Here is a 17,053-nt window from a genome sequence, read left to right as displayed (position 1 = left end):
AAAAATTAAAAAAAATTCAAAATAAATATTAAATTATGAAAATTTATGATATAAATATAAAATAAATAGTTTTTTAGACATACAATATATAAAAATGTAGACAATATTTATTAATTATATTTTTTAAAAAAAATTAAAAATTTCGGATCAACCCAGACCCAACCCAATCATTTTTTTCGGATCAACTATCGGGTCCAACCCGATCTGACCCAAACCCGAAAACCTCAAACCCAAACCTGAATTTTTTCTGGTTGAACCGTGTCAAATTGGTGGGTCATATCGGATTTTGACACCCCTAATTGCGGATACTCGACGTCATCAAATAATAATAATTAAAAAAAAAGTAAAGAAATGCAATTCTATCATGAGTAGCTCTAAGACAATGGCCTGCGAAGCTCGACTGTCGGTAGGACCATACCCGAATAAAGTAAGACCCTAAACATAAGAAAATCAATTTCAGGTTATTTCATCACATCTCTCACGAACATTTTCCCTTATACAAAACGGGGTGTGGATACAAAATGCATGGTACGGTTATTCGTACACACGTAATAGTCCAAAAAATGGTACAGTTACAAAGTCCGATCTATACTGCTTCAAGTCACAAATAAAAATTTCAAATCAGCTTCTGTTAGTTTGGCTAACGCCTCCGAAGATCCGCCCACAGTCCTGCAGAAAATAGCAAGAACACACACAAACTCAGATAAATTGAGGATTACTGGTGTCTGGTAGAGTTTGTAAGGTAATACGAGAGAATTTTCCAGGAAAGTATCACTAGCTTCAAGATAATTAGTATACCTGTAATAGAGTTTAAATCTAACCCTTTGGGTTGCATTTTCGGAGATGGATTTGAAATCCATGAATTTCGATTACAGTCTTATTGTTAACAATGAAACAAAAACCTTAAATACATCACTTATTTATTTACATATTAATTTTAAAAATAAAATAATTTCAAATACAATATTACAAGGTAAACTTGAAATTCATCTTAATTAAGATAAAATTTTATATGCTCATATAAATGATCGATATGAAGTTTATGTTTTTATTTCTCTAAAACAACAAAAATACATTTGAAATCAATGCATTTAAAACCCACCGATCCAAATATAACTTTATCGTACCTGTACTTTTAAGTTCAGAGTGAGGATAAAAAGTTTCTTAGTGCGTCAATAGTTTCTCTTTCAAAATCTGAGAAAAGTTATCCGTCTAAATTATGTGACTTGTGCTATTGTTTACTATTCCATTTTCATTTGGTGTACCGACCACGTCAACTCATTGTTCCGTAACTCCACTATACAAATTTATAGTTCACAAAAATCGACACCCATGTAGAATTAAGAATTTAAAAGATAATAAACCTTACCCTTCAAAAACTAATTCCTTCTTTTCCTGCAGCTTCAATATCCTCTCCTCGATAGTGTTTTCAATGACAAACCTCACAATTCTGAGAATAAACAATAAATAAAGTATCATAATCGGAAAATATATATTACTGTGAAACGGAGATGTTGGGTCCATCGAATTACGGAAAGTAGCTAGAGAACGAATGAACCATCATCTCACCTGATTGGTTTATATTGTCCTATTCGATGTATTCGGTCCTGAGCCTGCCGCTCCACAGCAGGATTCCACCAAGGGTCCATCAAGAAAACCTGGCAAAACTCACCAACAAAGCCATTAATCAATAATCAACTCTATACAAACTAGAAAAGCGAAATGAAGCAGATCTCATCAAAATGCACAAGAATCGAAGATCCAATTACAATAATCAAAACCCCAATAATTATGAGAGAAAACAAGGATGGATGTATGACTCTATATGCGTGTTTGCTTTCTTACAGCCTTGCACACGAGGTGGGTTCTGTACAAAATCTAGGTCACAGAAAAGGGAAAAACTTTTCATATTATCATCATGCAGACAGGTTTTTCCACATTAACAAAGCTAATTTAACAAATGAAGAAAAAGGTAAGGTATTCAATAAACAGATGCATTGGAGATGATATGAACCATAGTTAAAAGAGTCCTTACATGTGATGCCACAGTGAGATTGAGGGCAACACCCCCTGCTTTCAAGCTCATTAGAAAAATTCGGCAACCAGGGTCCTCGGTAAATTTTGTGATAGCGGCGTCTCTTGCTCCCATTGACATTGACCCATCTAACTTAACACAGCTGACTCCAGACTGAAAAGAAACACAAATCATTTTATATGGTTTCTTCCTCAAGACATCTAACATGAAAAGATCCAGGGTCTTCACTTAATAGTACCTTGACAAGAGCATAATGAATGAGATCCAAAAAAGAAGTGAACTGGCTGAAGACAATTCCCTTTGCAGAACCATCTCTTTCAACCATAAATCTAATTTCTTCCCTCTGTTATTGAGTAAATTTAGAAATGAGTAAAATCAATGGATAACTTCAAAACAACATAATCCTTAACAAAAAGAATCAATAAAAACAGTATTTAAAAAAAATAGCGAAAGCACACACTTCAACACAGTTTTTGACATATCATTAAAACAAATGATAATCAATTATAAAATTTATGCTCTAGTAGAAAAGCTAGAACCACGAATAAGAGAATTTCTGCATCCAATGTGGTAGTCACTTTATCCTCATTTGATTTGGCCATGAAAATTGGGTAGGCAAAAACTACCATACCCTCCCAAAGAAGTTGGCATATGTACAAAAACAGGTTGTGCCTATCAAGTAATTTCACAAAAACAAGTCATATCTATCAAGAAATTATACGACGACGGTAAACAAGTGCAGAGAACATTATGCCTAATCATATCACGAGAGCAGTGATGGTGCCAAGGACAAGTTTAATTAAAACTTCAGCAGCAAACTCAAGTAAATGAATGGTGATCATTATAACATCTGCAGTCTAATTGAAACGCCTAAAACCACAACTAAGAGAAAATTTCTAGATCGAATATGGTAGTGAATTTAACATTATTTGATTTGACATAGAAGATTAATTAACGGAAACTACCATATCCTCCCAAATTTTTGGCATATTTAGGAAGACGGGTTATGTCTATCAAGTAATACTATGAAGATAGGATATAAGGGTGAAGGATATAATGCTTAATCATACCATAAGAGCACTGGTGATGCTAAGGACAAGTTTAATTAAAGTGGGGTAAACAGGTATAGGTTCTTGTGCTTCTCATATCATTACCAAACACTAGCTACTAATCCCTTCTCCCTTGTACTATGGTCAAGTTAACATAAAAGTATAACACAAACACAAGAAAAACCAAATAGGAAAACTTGAGCTTTTGGAGAACTAGAAGAAACAAAGAAAGAAACAGCCATTACTCTTCCTTTCTATATTCTATGATTTTTCTTGGGAAGCGTGGGGGTTTTTCAGATGATACATACCAAAGCATCTATTTTGGTACTCGTCTGAAAGTCATCCAGCTTGATTCTATTTAAAATGCTCGACGGCCTGAATCCTTCAATAGTTGTTCTATTCTGCTCCTTGGCGTCCTTTTTTGTGGTGAAGTCAACAGTAAGAGGCTTCGAACATGACGGGCAGGAGTTAAGTTCCATGCTAGCAGCAAAATCAATCAAACAAGACTTGCAGAAGACATGTCCACAGGATGTAACCTAAAGCAGCAACAAACTAAACAAATGAGAAAATAACCAAGAGATGTTATCACAACAAGACAGAGATCTGATGGTCAAAGAGCAAATTTGGCACACCTTGACAGCAAAACAGATTGGCACATAAACTATAATGAAAGGACGACAAAATAAAGAAATGCAAATGAAAAAAAAAAATCGCAAGCTGAACACATTCCTAGCTAGTAGGAGAAATGCAGACAGGCATGAGAAAAGAATGTTGATATATTATAAGCAGAATAAGAGAAACTTAAAGCATCATATTTTGTAATATATCCATCAATCATCCTGGATCAATCTCATTGACCGTTCATAGAAACATTAGTCATATTTGACAAAATGTAACTCGAGTGCAAGCATTCATCCATGTACCAGAGACTTGATATCAATCTATGTTTATGTTCAACAACCATATGTAGTGACCCACTACTATACGAAACCTCAAAAAATCATGTCCATGTGCTGCTTAACAGTAAACAATGAATGATAATATGATATCATTTATCAACTTACTAATTATCGCTCATTAACACTTCAGAAATCCAGACAAAAACACGACTTCTTAAATCTAAAGTAAAACTCTCTGAAATAGGCTTCTTATGAAACTTGAAACATTCAGAAATAAGGCAAATAGAATTGGTAGACCCTCCAGTCGAAAATATAGAACAGGTTTTCTAATGCTCTGGAATGTAAAACTTCAATACCAATAGCAAGAAATTAGCAACTCACTACAGGATCTTCTGCAGAGTCCTGGCACAAATTACATTGTTCAGCATTGCAAGTATCAACTGTTTTACCCTTTTTTCCCATTGAACTCAGAGAATATTCCACAAGGTAAGGATGATTAACAGCCTGCAATGTCGTAAGAAGAAGAGAAAAATCCAAGGCTGTGTATGATTAATTTGGTTGTCTTTTGAACCAGACATTTTGTTACAATAGATTTCATGTCATGTAAGAATGATGAAGAGTTAATCATACTGTATTTAGTTATTTAAATGTTATATGAAGTATTTTAAGATTCTAACACATACTTTATTGGATTGCAATATAATATCACTAACACATCAATTTCAGGAAGTGTTGAAAAGTAAAGTACGGAGCTGCAAGTTGGGCTGTGAATCGCGTGCACAAGCAGAACATGGAGTCGCAAATATGAGAATGTTAAGGTGGATGCAAGGATAGACGAGGATGGACAAGAAAATAAATGAGAACATTAGAGAGATGTTGGAATTGCTTTTGTTGAAGAAAAATTTCGGGAAAGGCGTTTTAGATGGTATGAGCATGTACTTAAGAGGCCAACAAATTTCCTAATTAGGCGATGTGAGACCATTACAAAAACCAAAGAAGGAAAACCAAAGAAGACTTGGTCAGGAGAGATAAAACATGATAAAATTCATTTTCATATAAATTATGATGGGGTAGAAGAGAGTGAACAATGATGTAGGAGGATCCATAAAGCCAACCCACTTAGTGTGAAAATGCTTGTTATCGTTGAAAAGCCATGTCCAAAATAATGATTATGCTAGAAATGCAAAAATTGATGAATATAAACTGTCAAAACATGAAACTGAGTTAATGTCTGGTTTAACTTCAGGAATGGAAAAGAGTGCTTGGAACATACCCTTAGCAATTTGGGATATGCTTCTCTCTTACAAGCAGTGAGGGCACTAAGTATGTGACCCTTTATTTGATCATTCTCAAAGTAAAAACTAAATCCTCCATTGGATTAAATTTTAAATTAATATAAACCTGTCGTAGGCGTGTCAGAAGATCAAAAATGTGAGCATAGTTATTCAACACAGTGCCAGCTTCCATGTATCTGCAGATAGAAATGTTTATGATATAACAACCAGATAGTACCTTAAGTAACATTGTTTGACCATACAGGAGAAGTTAAACCCACTTCGTATTAAATTATTATCCAAGAATAAAAAAGAAATAAAAGATGAGAAAACACTGTTTCAAAATATGCCTCAAGATCACAAGCACGTATCTAAATCAATAATATTCACGAGTGAAACAGATATAATTTGCATTCAAGAACAATTATGGAATGCAAGCCAACCTCAATTTCCTTTTTTAGATTACAAGAGAACTTAATCAAATGAATCAAGAACCCAAGCCAGATAAATACATAATGAACAGATTTTTGGTGTGCTGCATACGGCCCATAGAAAAGGCTAAAGCTATAAAATAAGCCATATCGGTTTATGCATCTGTAAAGCCTACCAAAACTTGTAATCCATGCTCAAGATCTTTGTAAATAGGCTCCTCTCACAAGATGATTCTCTTGTATGTACCATATGACTTTTCATGCACTTGCAGATTCAGACAACGAAAACTACAATATTATCCTCTTCACCGCTTTCTTGAATTTGAATAGGCAAAATGATCAAATAATTGCCTAAACATATAAATTACAATCACACTCTCTCTCTTTTTTTCATCCTGTTGGCTCTTGCTTAATTTTCTCAGCTACCAAGTGAACTGACATAAAACATATAAACATGTTTTCATCTAACAAGTAAAAAGGCAACTAGAAGACAATATGACATACATATCCAATTGTGCAATGCTTTCCTCTACTCTAAAAAGTTAAAAAGGCAGCTGGCAGAAAAGATGGCGTACATATTAAATTGTGCCTGACTCTCACTGTACAACGCATTGTAATAATCTTCTTCTACAACGTCCAGAGAGTCACGTCTCAAGGCAACCTGAATACCTTGGATAAGTTAAATACTATAACAAAATAAAATTATCTACACCTTTTAGCGTAAACAACAAACATACTATTCGAGGGGGGAGTGCTAGATCAGCTGCCCTGCCCTTTTTAGTACGTCTTAACACTATGCTTTTCAAAATTTTGTGCTTTAACAAAAGCATAGCATCTCTACCGCGCCCCATATTTCCAGAATCTTGTATTGGTGAGGAAATATACTGAAAAGCAAGAAAGGTCATCGCCCAGTATTGCATCTCAACAAGTGTAATACACAAAAACCGGTAGAAAGAAATAAGATCATTGAAGTGTACTTACTTTATTCCACCAGCAAAAATGTCGAACATTTCTATGAGCACAACCTGGACAATCTGCTGATGTACTGTAATGCACGAGGTTACCATAAAAAATATTGCAGTTCAATTAGAAATATGACATATCGAGGAATGGAAGGAGCTAAAAAGAAAGGAAACATTTTAAATTTAGAAGTCTCATCCATGGCAGCTTCTGTAAAACATGGACAAAGTGGTCACAGAGCTTGATAGCTATGGATCACACAAATAGATACTAGTAATAAAGAGTACAAGTTAACTAAAGGGGGAGTATCACAAACTAAATCGACTTAAAGAATCTGCTAGGCATCACAAGGGAGAGGTGGCGGAAGGGGAAGGGTAATCGGTGAAATCATCCTATGAGGAAACAATTACAAATAACTCTACATTCATTTGATATCACAAAGTAAACATACATCAATGCTTGAAAGATTCAACATACAGATAGATATATGATAGATTCTGTCTGAAAGGATTTTCGATTTGATTCACAACTAAATGGAATCTAACATATTTGTATTTCAAGTTCAATCTCTCAACTTCTCACACTCTTTACCTATAGTCTAGACAACGGCAATCACAGTCCTTGCAGAAATAATAGGAGTAAGGAACTATCTGCAAAAAGCGAACCTGCAAGAGGAATAAGTTCTTAATTTACGTCATAAACAGAAACTTGTAAGCATATATAGTCCATCGGTCCATCCGCTGAAACTTACAAGTGAGTATAGCTCTCCCACACGATTCTGAAGTGGAGTACCACTTAACGCCCATTTATATGAAGATTGTAAAGCAAAAACTGCTCTGGTTGTGTTGCTCCGCCTATCTTTTATATAATGAGCCTGAATTGAAAAAAATCTAGTCAGGCATCCAGGAATAGTAGCATGAGTACCACGCCACGCTTAACAGGATAAAAATACATTGCTTTAAGCCACAAATTTCTAACCACGGGTTGGCACAAAATCACTCTATCGAGGTACAATATAAGATATCAATTAACTAAATATGACTAAACTGTTGAAAATCTTTAAAGAAATAAATACCCAGAAAATGGGAAGAATTTAAAGGTTCCACGTTAATTGCAGAATAGAAAAGCGAATAATTCACTGTTAAAAGCTCACCTCATCCAATACGATACGATCCCACTGGAAACTGTGCAAAATAGATTTTCCAGACGATGGATTTTGTCCAATGTCAGCAGGATTATCCAAGAAATTAACACTCTTTATTTCCCCATCACTGGGGTTAACCAGCTTTGCTCTTTCATATAACCTCACTATCTTTGGAAATTTCCTCTGCTGTTTTGACTGCTTAGTAGTCCTAACAGCGTGAGGTCCACATATATATCTCAAGTGGACTTTCAACTTATTATGGTTATAGAATAATTTTCCACAGTACTGGCATTTCTCTCTGGGGGGCATGACATGTTTCCTGTATTCAGCCTCGACAATTGAATATGTAGTTATAATAAAATCATACTCAGAGAACTGATAAAGATTTTTTGCTCTGTTAGCACCGTGATAGACAAGAACCTTTGTGCTTCCTTCGGCAGTGAACCGGTCAATCTCACTAACCCATTGCATCACTGCAACAACGGGGCAAATAACCAAAGTGCCTTTTATCCCGGGTAACTTTTTTGAGAAGCAATCTGAAGATGAGGATAATTCATCCCCACGAAGTTCCCTCAGGATCTTCCTTTTGGCAAGGACAAGAGCTATTGCCTGTACAGTCTTGCCCATCCCCATCTCATCCGCAAGAATGCCTCCCCTGACAGCTGACTCTTCTTGCTTCAAGGCCCAAGCTAACCACTCTTTCTGATACCTCAGCAGTGGTATTATCAAGTCATCTGAAGGATCAACAATCTCTGTCGCCATCTCATTCTGATTAATCAAGTCCATATCTTTAGCCAAATTTTCATCAATCCATAGATCATTCTCTTGTTCCAATACTTCCCACATCAATACAGGTCTATCCTTCTTCTTACTCTTTTTCTTTCTCCCGTTTTTGTTTTCTAATGCACCAGAAACATCATATTTCGCAGGGAAGTTGCCTGCTTCTGTCTCAATATTTCCACTAAGCTCCATCCCCCCATCTTCTACTACAATCTTCTGTTTCTTGCAACTATGTCCCTTTTTGTTCTTCAAGGAATTCCTCTTTCTAGTTTTATTTCCATTATGCAGAAGTTCGTCATAGCTAATTTCAGGTGCAATTTCTAATGAATGATTTAAGTCAAAACTATCTCCTGCTCTAATCTCTTCAGGTACATTCAACAAATATTCGCCTAAATTCTCACAAAAAAGACAATAATAAACATCATCTGAAATGAAAATAAAGTCTTAACAAAAGGGGAGAGAGATTATCAAGTGTAAATAAAACCTCTTCTATACACTGACAATTAGCAATAGAAAGAACACCACCAACCAATGAAAAATCATTGTATAGGGACTATAGCAATAATAAGATAGGCAACTCCAAAACAAGTTTTAAAACCCAAGATGAGAGGTCTTGATGTTGGATAAAGCACAAGTGTCAAATTAAGTGTGCAGCCTATTCCTATCTAAGCAACATAAATAACAAAGAAGCGCCCAAAACATGATTCCATGCTTATATTTCGTTGCTGAAGATGCTCCTCCATTTCAGAAATATCATTCATTCCATCGCATCATTTTAATGCATGCCCTTTTTCCCAGAGACAATTAAACAATGCGGCGATAAAGTTAAGCAAAATACCCTCAGGGAATACTGGATGCCCGTAAAATGCAGAGTCTTGAATGATTTTTCTAAAACTGTCATTTCAATTTTCAAGTGACAGAAAGTTCACAAATAAGATTTTGGGAGGATTTTTGGGTAGGGGACTGTTCTTTCAAGGTGGGTTTTCCAGCATTATTTCGGCTATCATCTTCCCACAATATTCCTATTTCTTTCTTCGCTCAAATTGATACTGCAACTCGTGAGCATTCTTGGGATTTCCATTTCAGAAGGGGGGTGAGAGATGTAGAGTTAGAGGAGCTGTCAAGATTATTAGAAGTTTTAGAGCCAGTTAGGTTAGTCGATGGGGTTGATGATTTTGTGCGGTGGAGTGGGGATTCGTCGGGTTTGTTTTCTGTGAATTCTTTCTACGAATCTTTTTTCTCAGATAATCTTTATCCAAAATTTAGTCTTTTTGATGCTGTCTGGAAAGTTCCCGTCCCAAGCAAAATTCAGATTTTCTCTTGGACAGCCATTCTCGGTAAGATACCGACCTCGGAGATGGTTCAAAAAAGATGCCCAGGGACAGCCATTTGCCCACATTGGTGTGTTTTATGCAGAAATGATTTAGAGACTCAGGATCATCTTCTAATCCATTGTCCGTTCACTTTATCATTGTGGTTTCAAGCGTTGAGAGAGCTGAGGCTGGTTTGGAACATACCCAAATCAACAAAAGATTTATTCAGCATGAATTTGGGACTACTCACGGGAAAGAGAGGAAGAATTTTTTGGCAAGTGGTTGTTCAATGTATTTTCTGGACAGTTTGGCTTGAAAGAAATAAACGGATTTTCGAAGGAAAAGAATCAAATATTGACAAATGCTGGGAGAAGATCAAGATAAATGTAGCATCTTGGATAGGAATTCACAAAGATTTCAAGAATGTTTCTGCTTTTGATTTATTAAGGCAATGGGAATATGTGTACCATTGAAGATTTTATTGTTCTAGGATCTCGTTTTAGGGCGGTAGTATTCGATAATTATGACAGTGAACTTCTAGTCCACTGATGTAAACCTTATTACCTAAAATTTATAATATTGTTTCTTATCAAAAAAAAGAAAGTTCACAAATAAAACAAGTTTCAATCCTGGAGTGAAGTAAAATTTCCAAGCTTACAAATGCACATTTGAAGACTAATAGTGCAGGAATAATCCATTAAAATAAAAACAAAAAGAATGCAGAGAACTTCTTTATATTTGGTTAATCAAATTTCTTTCTGAACCAAATAAGAATATTCATGAACAGTCTAATAGTAACAAACTAGATTAGCAAGAACAACAATCTAAAGTCAAGCACACACAGCAGACCCAGACGATATACATAAAATTAAATGAATAACTCACTCAAATAGACAGTCACTAAAAACATTTAATCAAATCTCCTCTCACGCTCAAAACACACTATATCCAAAAACCAATGCTAAAACTAAAAATATACACATCCAATCATTAATCATATACCTTCATCGCTTGATTCGCTATAATCAGAGTCCAATGAAATCGGCCCACTGCTTTCCTCGTCCGAGCTCTCTTCGTACGTAACCTTTGCTTTCCCTGATTTCACCAACACTTGTGATCAACGGTCACACGAATTGCTAAATCACACACTCAATCACAAGTGAATCGACATGATTATGTACGTTACGAATAATAATAACAATAATAGACACGGGTGGCGAAAATTTCAGTAGTTCAAGCAAACTTTTGAATTTCTTTAAATTAATGGCAAAAAATATTTTCACGCAAAAAAAACTCCCCAAAAAACATGAAAACACGGGTACCTTTAGACGACGAAGAGCCTGCGCCTTGAGATCGAAGCTTCATGACTGAATGAAATAAAAAAAATTCAGCAGTTAGGGTTCCAACAGTTTATGACAACCAATTTGTTACTGAAGAGAGAAGAAAATTGGCGTATGAGCACTGGAGGGAGAGCGAGGGTGAAACCGTCATTCGCCGCGAGTTCACAATGAGGCTTCTCTTGTACTCTAATTTCACTGAAATGACAATTCTACCCACTGTATATTCTATCAATTAAATAAAAAGTTTATTTATAATATTTAGATAAATTAATTATTATATTAATTAAATTTAATAGTAAATAAGTGTAATCAAGTTAAGCCAACGCTTGCCAAATTATGATAAAATAAGATTGATATGTGTTAAAAAATAAAATTAAGCAGATGTCGAGTTTGAAGCTTAGAGCAAACAAGTGTATGATATAGGCAACTCGTCCCATTATATTTTGCCTATAAAAAGACCTCAATAAACAGATTTTTCCGTATCAAAGTGTAAAAATTTGTGAGTTCAGAGAGAAAAAAATTTGAGGAAAAAATTGAGCAAAATAGGAGAAAATACGGAAAACAATTAAATCATCACCAAAAATTCTGAAATTTTTACACAACACTTCAATTCCACTCAGAAACCAAATTGTATGGGAGATGTATCAAAACCATCAACCATTTTTGCCCATAAAAACAAGAATCACGGAAAACGTTTTTGGAAAAATTCCAGAAACTTGTGATTAAGATAGCTATTTTCAGTATATATTAATCCTTCTTATTAAACTATTTCACTTCGATTTTAAAATAAAAAGTGTTCGAAATATTTTCTAATTTATAATGTCTCGGCCAATCGTCCTTACAATCGATGGAAGTACAATTTTTGGTCATCGGAATTGAGCTTGATCTCAATTCTAGTTTTTCAAAATCTGGTATTGATTCGGTCTGAATTTGAAAACGTGTAAAACATAAAGTTATATATCGGACCAAGAACAACCAACTGTAAAAATTATGGCCAGGCGTGGCCGCTAGCTGAAGCTCTTCCACGTCGGCACGACGGTGCGTGAAATTCACGTGCCTCTCCATTCACTATTTTTAGACATTCCTAGAAACTTTGACAAATTTTGGACATGTATTTTATTTATTATGAATTTTTTAAGCTTTATTCAAAATTATCTGATACAAGTTTTGTATTAAAGGTTTCAACACCTGCTACGGTCTCAACCAATGTAAAATAACACAAATTATATTTTTAGTAAATTATCTTTATTTGAGATTGAGATCAAGAAAAATAAATCCAATGAAGTGATGTTTTTTACCGGTTTGATTTAATAATAGAGTTAGGAAATTTGCCTGAAATTTACAGTAAAGTTTCATAACTACTTATTTATTCATATATCATATCATATTGTGTATTTATTAATCGATTGGTCATATCATACTTTATATTGAATTTAAAGATTTGTTGGTTCTTGACCTGTTATCAATCGACTATTGTTGATTGAATGGCTGACTTAATGAATTAAGCCTGGAAAATGATATATGTATCAGACTGCTAATCCACTAGACAACACGACTTCAGCTTGAAAATGTGAGTTCAATGAACAACATATTTAAAATCTGGTATGTTCATTTGAACAACGTGAATTTGGTCCAGAAATATGAATTCAATTAGGCTCGTAAATGATCAATTGTACATAATCAACTCGAGTACGTAGGAGAAAAAGTGTTACATCGAATGTTGATGGAAGCCACCTATTTAGTCCACAATATTCACATCAGAGTCTTGAACAGTTACTGTTTTTCATTTGATAAGATATTTCTATAATTATATATTCTACTGATACATATAATCTCATATTGCATTATTTCATCGATATTTTATTGTTTGACTTGCTATAAATATATAAGCCCAAATTTATTCCATCACTAAGTCTCCAAATACTTACTTCAATTTTTTTATTGTAAATTCTATATACATAATTTCATGACCTCCAAACAGGACGAAAATTAAGAAAATAAAAACATCATATTATCAAGGCCGTGAACTTACTCTTATCTTTTATTCGAGTTCGTACTCATAAATTTGGGTTATTAGTTATAAAATCAAGGATTGTACACGCTTTTATTACTATAAATATAAATTAATGATCATGTTATGATTCGTGCCAATATAACTTATAGAATGTCATTTTATTAATAATAAAATACCGTGATATGAATATATATACACGTTAACAAAACATAGTAAATCATTTTTGTTAATCAAAAAAATATTTGTTGTTGTAAAAAATATTGCATTAGGAGTCAAAATATTATTTGAAATTTAATGTAATTGTATATATTATCGTACATAAAATAAAAAACACATATTTTTGGAAACAAAGTTTATATCATGCAAAGGAGTAAATGTGGGATTGAAATTCTAACGCTGAGAAATTTGCTATATGTAGACTGTGATGATTGGTTTTATCGTTAGATATCTAAAAGAAATTAAGCTACAAGAGGTTGAATATATTTTAACAAGAAAATCTCTTTTAAAAAAAATTAAAAATAAATTAATATCGTTCTTCTCGTGTGTGTATATATATAGTTAATAATAATAATTTTTGAAGTAAATTGGACTGGAGACTAATTAATAATACCATTCATGCATACACTATATGAAAACGTAATAACTAACAAGTGTATATGTATTAAGTAACAACAAGGTTATGTATTTCTCAATCACAAAAATGCACACAAATTTGGTTACAAAATTCTCACAGTAAAATTTATTCAACAATTAGAAGATCACCAGTATTCGTACGTAAATACACTTGACATGCATGGGAGTTTTATGAAAACAACCCCAACCTCACCTTCCCCCACCTCCACCAACTCCTGTGCCATGTCCTAGCACCCCCTCCCACTCCGATCCCGACACCGATACCGATGCCAAATCCGCCGCCGCCACCAGCCCCGCCTCCTAAGCCTCCACCAGCTCCCCCTCCACTTCCCAAACCCCCACCAGCACCTCCTCCCAAGCCTCCACCGGCACCACCACCAAAACCACCCCCTGAACCACCACCTAGACCACCTCCCCCACCTCCGCCTCCACCACCACCACCTCCCCCACCACCTACACCTCCAACACCTCCACCAACCCCAAATCCACCACCTTTGCCAGAGCCGCCTCCAACACCCCCCCCTCCGCCTCCTCCAAAACCACCCCCTCCTCCTGCCCCTCCTCCAAGACCACCACCACCACCTACACCACCTCCTGCTCCAAATCCTCCTCCTGAACCAGAACCACCCCCGACACCACCCCCACCACCACTCCCTCCTCCTCCACCTACTCCTCCCGCACCACCACCTACGCCTCCCCCAAATCCCCCTCCGTGTCCCGCACCACCACCTACACCACCACCTCCACCACCACCAAATCCGCCACCTCCTCCAAGACCACCCCCAGCAGCACCACCTCCGCCGACTCCCCCACCAGCGCCAAATCCTCCACCAGAACCGGAACCACCACCAAGTCCTCCTCCACCACCACCACCTAGCCCTCCACCTCCTCCAAGACCTCCACCAGCTCCTCCGCCAAGTCCTCCCCCACCGCCACCACCTAAACCTCCACCTCCTCCAAGACCTCCACCAGCTCCTCCGCCAAGTCCTCCCCCACTACCACCACCTAAACCACCTCCTCCTCCAAGACCTCCACCAGCTCCACCGCCAAGTCCTCCCCCACTACCACCACCTAAACCTCCTCCTCCTCCAAGACCTCCACCAGCTCCACCTCCAAGTCCTCCCCCACCTCCGGGACCTCCACCTAAACCACCGCCACCTCCAGGTCCTCCACCAAACCCTCCGCCAGGTCTGCCCCTAAATCCTCCTCTACCACCTCCAGGTTCCCCTCCAAAGCCACCTCCAGGTCCTCTACCAAAACCACCACGACCACCTCCCCGTCCGCCGAAACCTCTTCCCCGACCATAACATCCTCTCCGACTATATCGACAGTCGTCATCGCCTCTCCAATATTCTTCCTCTTCAAGCTTCCTATACCCATTGATTCTTTCACTCAAATCCAAGACCATCACTAACAAAAGAACAAACGCACACAACCATTTTTGTGAGAATCCCATTGCTTAAATTAAAGCTTCTAATTCTCACTTCACTCTGCATGCTCAGCTTCGATTGGATGGCGAACACTATATATAAGCCAAAGAAAGTCGAAAATGATGGATAAAATTTGCAAGTTGTTTCCTCAGCCATTAATGAGTGGAGGATGCATCGTCGGTAACGCGTTTAAGCAGATGGGGAAATGGCGGGACAATTAAATTAATTATATATATATATATATATATATATATATATATATATATATATATATATATATATATATTCTGACTACTTCAAAGTTCAAAGTCAAGTAAGATAAATGTCCATTAGGGCCGACTGCAGCAACCACAATTAAAATATTTTTATCTTAGTTTCAAAGTTTTTTCTATAATATATATGGTAAAATTCAATTATTTCAAAGTTTTAAATCATCCGAACCACAACATTTATTACAACATAGTTATATGGTTTCATGCAACTTGGACTTCTTGTTTAATTATATTATTTCACAATATAGATCTTGGCCCCCATCGACATTATTGCTGCTACCAATAATGAAGTATTTTACTCATCGATTTTAGGCTTGCATGCAAAAAGTTCAACGTACCCGTATATATAAATTGTTAGCCATAATCTATTAAGATCGACATTTTAATCTCACGCTAAAATAAATATTTAAACTCATAATAAAAGTTGGGTGGCAGTTAATTATAAGGTTTTGAAGTCAAAGGCAATGCTTATTAATTAGATAACCTAATTTTGTCCAAACATTGACATAACTTCTTTTGAGGCAAACGTCGGGCTATTGCCTAGTAGAAAATTCTTAGCTCAACTTGTTAGTATAGTTTTAGATTTAAAAATGGTGTGCAATTTAAATGTTTTAAAAAATTCTCTAAAATTATAACGTGAAATTAAATACTAGAATTATGTTAATGTTAATTCCGTTTGACGACTAAAACTGACTCTTCGAAGAGATTTTCAATAGAAAATTTATAAAATCATATTTCGAGTTTTTAGGAGAATCATCACTATATATACAAGTATATTTTAATTGTCCGGTATGATTTTTTTTAAAAAAATTATATGACTTGTCGAAGTTTGTCAATTTAGGAACAAATAGAAAATGTGCTCTTTATGTATATTTAATTTTGAAATTAAATGTTATTAACTAATTAAAATAAGGTAAATATATATTTTGAAACAAATTTCCCCAACTAAATTAAAAAATTCTCCTTACGTCTGAGTGTCCAAATCTACAAATTAAATGGTCAACCTAGATAAGATCAGGTACTTCACATGGCATCCAGATCTAGTTGGGTGACAACCTTACAGGTCAAACAAAGACGGTGCCAACTGGTTTTTATATTTTATTTCCTAACTGGTTTTTTATCTATTAATTTTTTACTTTTTCCATTTTTTTTTAAATTGAGAGTTTACGTGACATTAACAATATCTAGTTTCTAGTTTACAGTTTAGGAAGAAAAATGACTAAAATTAAAAATAAATGTAGATTAGGGTGTACGTAAAGACAATGAATTGATTGATAATATGACCAAAGATGAAAATATACTGGTTATGATATGTTATTCTTGTATTTTTGTCTAAAAGAATTATGATTTGACGTTATTAAAATTTAATATGTTTTTAGTTTATTATTATTTGATTCCATTCTGAATTATGATTAATACTTAGAGTATCACACCAAAATAAAAAAATAAGGTGTAATGTTAGGTCTATATCTAGTATTA

At 35.4% G+C, this 17,053-nt stretch overlaps 1 protein-coding gene across 1 annotated transcript; it reads right to left on the bottom strand.

Annotated features, from left to right (window-relative positions):
• Window positions 1-442: 442 nt before the first annotated feature.
• On the bottom strand, window positions 443-11,419 carry LOC140838447 (DNA repair protein RAD16). Its single transcript, XM_073204754.1, has 16 exons — window positions 11,208-11,419; window positions 10,888-10,980; window positions 7,802-8,961; window positions 7,400-7,522; window positions 7,240-7,313; window positions 6,670-6,733; window positions 6,426-6,572; window positions 6,264-6,349; window positions 5,385-5,454; window positions 4,365-4,487; window positions 3,393-3,620; window positions 2,274-2,378; window positions 2,036-2,188; window positions 1,570-1,658; window positions 1,370-1,450; window positions 443-669 (listed from the first exon to the last, which is right to left on the bottom strand). The coding sequence occupies exons 1-16, from the start codon at window positions 11,248-11,250 to the stop codon at window positions 597-599; spliced, it is 2,712 nt and encodes a 903-aa protein (XP_073060855.1). The 5' UTR covers window positions 11,251-11,419; the 3' UTR covers window positions 443-596.
• Window positions 11,420-17,053: the final 5,634 nt, after the last annotated feature.

This window comes from Primulina eburnea, chromosome 8 (assembly GCF_022965805.1).
Source record: "Primulina eburnea isolate SZY01 chromosome 8, ASM2296580v1, whole genome shotgun sequence".
NCBI classification, from domain to species: domain Eukaryota; kingdom Viridiplantae; phylum Streptophyta; class Magnoliopsida; order Lamiales; family Gesneriaceae; genus Primulina; species Primulina eburnea.
This window is presented reverse-complemented; position numbering and strand designations above follow the sequence as displayed.

Bases quoted from the DNA above. Each gene is read 5' to 3' on its own strand.
- LOC140838447 (XM_073204754.1), bottom strand. From the start codon at position 11,250: ATGAAGCTTCGATCTCAAGGCGCAGGCTCTTCGTCGTCTAAAG. The intron at 2,189-2,273 runs GTACTATTAAGT...GTTTCTTTTCAG, and splicing joins TTCATTATGCTCTTGTCAAG to TCTGGAGTCAGCTGTGTTAA. The intron at 1,451-1,569 runs GTGAGATGATGG...GTTTATTCTCAG, and splicing joins GGACAATATAAACCAATCAG to AATTGTGAGGTTTGTCATTG.